This window comes from Anopheles cruzii, chromosome 3 (assembly GCF_943734635.1).
Source record: "Anopheles cruzii chromosome 3, idAnoCruzAS_RS32_06, whole genome shotgun sequence".
NCBI lineage: Eukaryota > Metazoa > Arthropoda > Insecta > Diptera > Culicidae > Anopheles > Anopheles cruzii.
In genome coordinates this window covers 28,670,191-28,676,492 of record NC_069145.1, presented here as the reverse complement: position 1 = coordinate 28,676,492, position 6,302 = coordinate 28,670,191, and the positions used below count along the sequence as shown (strand labels likewise).

Here is a 6,302-nt window from a genome sequence, read left to right as displayed (position 1 = left end):
CTCAAACTGCTCGAAAAGGGATGTGCAGAGACCGGTGTTTTGGGTTGCTCGCAGCACCACTACCAATAGAACAACAGATGGGCGAATATCGGACGGTTTCGAGTCAAACACTGAATGATACGTATAATTATTTTATTCTCGGGACGATAATCACTCAGTGACCTTTTCCACAGAATGTTTATGGTGTTCGCAAGAAATCCACAAAGTGGCACAAATTAGAAAGCAGCAAAATTGTTTGTCTCCACTTCGGAATATTGTTTTCAGGCATAATGAACATTTTCGGACATGTCAAACTTTGTTGCAAAACGTTTTTGAATGTAAAGCTTTATTAAGGAGTCAACATTATTTAAGACCAACACTTTTGGAATCCATGGCAACTCAAAAAAAGTCATGTAACCAATGGCCTTCACAAAAACGCCGAGCTTCATGTAGCAAAAGCATAGCAGGCGTAGCGATAAAAATCACAAACGTTTCGACCGATCGACAATGTTTCGTTTTGAATCGGGCCGAATTTCGGCCATGTTTTCGCGCAAGAAACTGACAGCGGCCAAGACGCGGCACCTGGCCGACCAGCTGAAGACGTGCTGCGGTATATTTTTGGATCCCACCATACGGTCGCCCAACATCCAGGAGGACCGGGCGCAGAAGGTATGCACTACAAACGCTGGGAACGTCGTCCGACGGATCGCCCAACATGGCCATGCTTGCTTCCGCAGATTCTCCGGACCCTGGTGAAACGATCTCGGCGTGACATAATCCAGCACATCCCCGAGCGGGACGCCATCCTGGAGTGTTCGCTGGTTTTGGTCCAAAACTATGTCGCCCATCTGCGACTCCGGCCGAGAGCTCTGTGGCACTGTGGCCGACGGCAGCCGACGTTTGCCGAGGCGAAGGAACTGTTCCAGGCAATGATCAACCAGCTGATACCGGAACAGCAGGACGAGGTGATCGACATTATACTGCGCTTTCTGCAGTACGAAAACCTCTGGAAGGTGGAGTTCATCTGTGTCGAAATACTGCTGTTCGTGCTCGAGGGTCGATCGCCCTCAGCCCTGCTGCTATCGAAGCTGATCGATCAGGTCGAACAGTTCCTCGCACGGGCCGACGTCGATCAGGTACGGCACGTGCTGTCGGTGCTGCAAAGCATCATTGTGCCCCGCCACTGGGATATGATCGATTACTCGGATCTCGCCAAACTGCTCCGTTTCTACCACAGCAGCGTCGTGATTGGGACCAGCCGGAACCAGATCTACGAACTGCGGCGTGGCTTCGAGAAGTGTCTGAAGAACCTCACCTCGCTGCTCTCGGTGACCGACTTGGGTTCGTTTGTCATCATGATACTTCCGCTCCACCTCGACACGGACATGTCCGACGAGGCACGGATCGAGTTTAGCTCGATCGTCGAGTACGCGGCATCGAAAATGTCTCTCTGCGATCCGCGTTACACCACGAACGGATCGTTCGTTATCGACTACCTCCTGAGCCACGTGGTCGGCCCGGATGCCACCAAATCGATCCAGGCGGCCAAGGTGCTGACGAAGCTGCTGGAAAGTGGCCACAACCCTACCCAGTTCCAGTCGCCCCAAATCTTCCACATCGAAACGCACTACGACATCGTGCTGGGCACCGGCTGTGAACGGCTTCGGCAACTGCTGATCGATGCGCGGCCCCAGTGGGAACATGCCCTGCTGGTGGCCATCCAGCGGCACAGCCTGCGCAAGATAAACCTGGAGGTGTTCTATCAGCTGCTCTGCGTGCTGCTTGTTGAGGCTCCGGACGGTTTTACCGCCTCGGCCGTCTGCTGTCTACTGCTGAAGGTCCAGAAGGCATTCCTCAACCCACCGGACGGAGCCGGTGCCGATGCCGGTGATTCGTATCGGCAGCCGCAGGAGCAGATAGAACATGGCCGCCGTGTCCATGGCACCGTGATGGCAGTGATGACCCTGATCAACTGGATCCACCGGACCGGCTCGATGAACGCGTACATCAACCGCATTCTTCACGCACGCTACGACGACGCCCCGTTCCTCAACCCGCCGCTCCGGGAGCGGTACCAGTGTGCCCCGCACCACGTCTGCTGGTACGAGCCGGCCCTGTTTTTCGACACGCTCGAGATCCGGTACGGGCTGTGGAAGTGTTTTCGCATCGCCGAGGAGAAGATTCCGAAACCGCCGGCCCGGATGCTGGCTGGTGGTGGTGCCACGGGCAGTAGACGCGGTCGGCTGCCTTGTACACTAAAGAAGTTTGCCGGAACATGAACGTTGACCCGTGTGTATGTGTGGGTGAGTTGGACTCATTAGTTTCTACTCGTGACGGAGATTCTCCGGAAATGAGTCGGTAACTGTAAAGCGTGCCCTGTTTGTTCTGCCTTCCTCCGTATGGTTAATTTTCGCATTACGAACTTTTGCGTTCGGGATCATGTTTCAGTCTTAATTAAAAATTTCCTGTATTTGTTTTTCAATGTTGTTGGTTTTCTGTTCAATCTAATTTAATGCACTTTATTGAGACTTTATAAAAACCATTACGAAATTTAAGTTGTGCTATGCTAGTGTAATGAAATATTATGTGAGAAACATCGACACCACAATAGTGAAGAATATGAAAACAGACCTATTTTTACACTGCTCAAAGGTAATCCGGTAATGTGAGGTAAATCCGGTCTTGTGAGTACTTTTCATATTTATAAATGTTTTAAACTATTTTAAATGGCACCGAAAACGAGAACCTCTAAATCAAAAGGAATTTGGTTGCGCTTTCCACCAAAGCAAACATTCGACTGAATAAACCGAAACCGGACATTATTCCGCTGTACAATGCGCTGGGGATTTGGTTTCAGAAAAAAAGTAAAAATAATAATTCTTTTCAAACCGTCAAATTAAAACAATGCGCCGTGTTCGTAAAGTTCGATGAAAACCGGAACGCGAAAAGGCGTCTCGGAAAAAAATACTGCACCGCAGTCACAGTGCAAATCTGATAACGGTGCATAGTTTATTTTTGCAGCCCTGTCACAGTCCGAGAACTTTAAAATATTCAAATAAATCCCCACCGACGGAGTGTTGCATTTGCGATATTGCCTCTGCCACCCGACGGATCGGAATCGACGACGGATGGGAAGCTGTGGCAAAGTGTTCATCCAAAATGGGTCTATACGTCGTCGAGGACCTGCAGACGTCCTATTTGCTTTGATTCTCTCGTTTAAATAATTGAAAATAATATTTTCGTTATCGAAACACGTCTTTCTCGGGGGGATTTCGAGGCGAAAAAAAAACATTGGCCATCGCTGCTAAATAATGCACATTAGCAATGATGATGTAAGACCGGCGAGCGGTACATTTCGATTGCCAACCGGTGGCCGACAGAGAGAGAGAGAGAGAGAGTAAGAGCGAGCGATTTTCGTTTTCCTAATGCAATCAAGCGTAAAGTTTTCCCCAAAGAAATAGCACACAACGTCCCAACTACTTCTATCGCGCAGGCGAAGGAAGTGAGAAACCGCAACAGGCCGTCCCGGGCGGTGCCAGAAGTAATCGGAAAATTCCTCACTACAACTACAACACTAACGGGCGCAGGAATCGGAACCAGAATCGACCCGGTGACGTGCGCTGCAATGAGCATAAATCAATCAGTGTATGAATATTTTAGAACGCGTTCCCGTCCGGTCTGCGGTCCTCCGTTTGTGGGCAGCCAGCAAGTGGCCACACAGTGGGTACGATGACGAAAACTTGATTTCGTTCTTTTTTGCCTTCACCATCTTATGCCAATGTAGCTTGCTGTGTTGCCACACTGAGTACGTCGGCCACAATCGCTAGCAGGTTCGATTCGACCGAAACCGCCGGCCACATGACATTAATGGTGTAATAAGACATTAGTGTATTGACATTATGGATATTGTTCGATTCGTGCAATTAGCATGAGGCGATAGGCTTCCAATAAGTCACAAATCCACGACTCATGATCGTTGACTACCGGTGTGAACTATTTATTACATTAGGCTTCATCATCGATCCTACACAAAGCTGACGCTCCCATCGGAGTAGGTTGAAAGTGTTAACACTTTCGCAGCCTTGAACTGCTGCAACCGACAACAGCTAGTCGTTTCACTCTCCAGTGCAACGGATACAACCGATTGATGATGGCACGGTTGAGCAGGCAGAACATTATGCAATGCGGTGCAGAAATGCAACCTTTCTCGGTTGCAACAGCCCACACCATTTCCTCTTCCGTTCGCAAGCATGCTCTCTGTGGCTTGGTACTTACCGCAATCGGTTTTCTTTCGCCGCCAGGTCCGGTCCGGAAAGGCAAACAAATGGCGTCGCAATCGAGAAACAGAAACGAGAAACGATTAAGAGTGCACCTTTGTGAACGGGAAAAAGTTGGCAGCTTTAAATATAGGGATGGATCCATTTCCTGCTGTGCACTCACACGTTTTGTGCCGTACTTGAGTGCGATGTACTGAACCATATTCTGGGCCAAACGCTCGCTTGGACACCATCACGTCTCGCCCATCGTTTGCATTTGATAGATTAACATATCAGCATATGTCATGCTCAAAGTACGATCGTTTGTCACGATGACAGCAGCCATTGCAATGCATTGGCAGCATCACCCGGGCGGTTTCAAGATGCTAGGTAGTAGTGAACCGAGCCAACTGGTTTTTGAAGTGACCAGCAGCCAGTGACACTAGTAGTTGCGACGGTATTGGTGGTATTAATAAAATCATGCCACTAATTAAATCATCAGCCCGGGCCAACAATGCACCCGAACGGTAATGGCTTCACTTCAGCAAGGGCCCGCAGCCCTTGCTGATGTTCGACCGGGGATGCATGCTAATTCTGTCCGCCGTCCCTGTGGTGGGCCAGATGGGCACGACATAATTGAACGTGTTTATGGCTTTCGAAATCGGTTATAAATAAGAGCTCGTGAATAAACGATGCGCGTTTGCTGTTAGATTGTTTTGTACTTTTCATAGGGATCCTCTCTTTGAACCAGTTCGAAGACGAATAATTGTTTTGTTTTCTTGTAGGTTTTGTTATAAGGTTCAACAAACATTCAGCAAATTGAAAGTTTGTCCCCGATAAGGGCAAATTTTGACTGCGTTATTTTTAAAATACCTCAACAAAAACCAAAACATGCCTAATTTTCGTGTAAAATATTGAAATTTGAATAGATTTTTGTTAAACATAATTAATCATCAAAAGTTTCTAAGCAGATACTGAATGTTATAACAGTACAGTAATGTTATAATGAAAGTGAACGAGAAAAACGCATGTTCAAAATCAGACACCAGCCGACCGCTCAAGCTCCAGGAATCGGGTTTCTGGAAATAATTTTCTCTTTATTTATCACTGCTTTCGAGGCAACAATCATTAGCGTCGAAACGTATGGGCCGGGCTTGGCCATACCCTTCAGACCACTTCAATCAGAGGTGCAAATTGGCGGTATCCCATCGCTCTGTGTATTTTTGTATAGCAGTCGCTTCTTCAACCTGTAATGTGGCTTCAAACACTGCAATTACTTACAATGATGTAGAACACCGATGGAACGCAAACCCGACCGACCCGATCTTGACCATTTCTTCTGCGTACTTTCGTGCCGAGGCGAGGGCATTGATGGAACCGAGCGGAGCCGAGCCGCAGCCGCACGGTGAATTAATTACGATCTGTTTCAAAGTGGCCACTCTTTAGTGGCGATTGGGGCATCGAATTTAAATGATTCGAAAATGGTTACTTTTGTTCAGAACGCGAAACTTTGTGGATGCATAATTTTTTCTGTTCATCGCAGAAAAGCAGTACAATTTTTTGTACAGCTTCTCGTTGCTTATCGCACTCGTGATTACCGAGTTTCCGCCCATTCTTCGCCCATGTTGGTGGTGATCTTGAAGCAAAAAGCCGCAGTTCTTCTTCCAGTTTCCATGTTGTTGGATGAGATTTCTGCTGCAGTGCAGCTAAAAACCCAGCCTCCAGACCAACGTTCATAAATGTCTGTCCGGCCGGGCCAGCATAACCGGTGGGAAATAGGGATTATTTTTCAAGAAAAACTTTCAAGCGATTCCCAAGAAGAAAACCGTCATGGCGCACGTTGCGTTGTTCATTTAATTTCGAACCGTGCCACAAACAACAACTCACTCAACCCATGAGCAACAGCGGCCTCCCGCCGTGTCGGGGTTACCAAGGGACCGCAACGATGAGGAGACGACGCATCGGCCATAGAGGGAGAGACCGGGGAGGCAGGAGGGTGACCAGGAGACAAGGTGAACCAAGTAAAACCCTCCCCGTGGTGATCGTAATTATGCTTGGCGTAAATAT

The 6,302-nt window shown here is 48.3% G+C and overlaps 1 protein-coding gene across 1 annotated transcript; it reads left to right on the top strand.

The window, feature by feature from the left end:
* The first annotated feature begins 486 nt into the window (after window positions 1-486).
* Window positions 487-2,258, top strand: LOC128270169 (uncharacterized). Its single transcript, XM_053007575.1, has 2 exons — window positions 487-648; window positions 717-2,258. Exons 1-2 carry the CDS (start codon window positions 487-489, stop codon window positions 2,256-2,258), a joined length of 1,704 nt encoding a protein of 567 aa, XP_052863535.1.
* The last annotated feature ends 4,044 nt before the right edge of the window (window positions 2,259-6,302 follow it).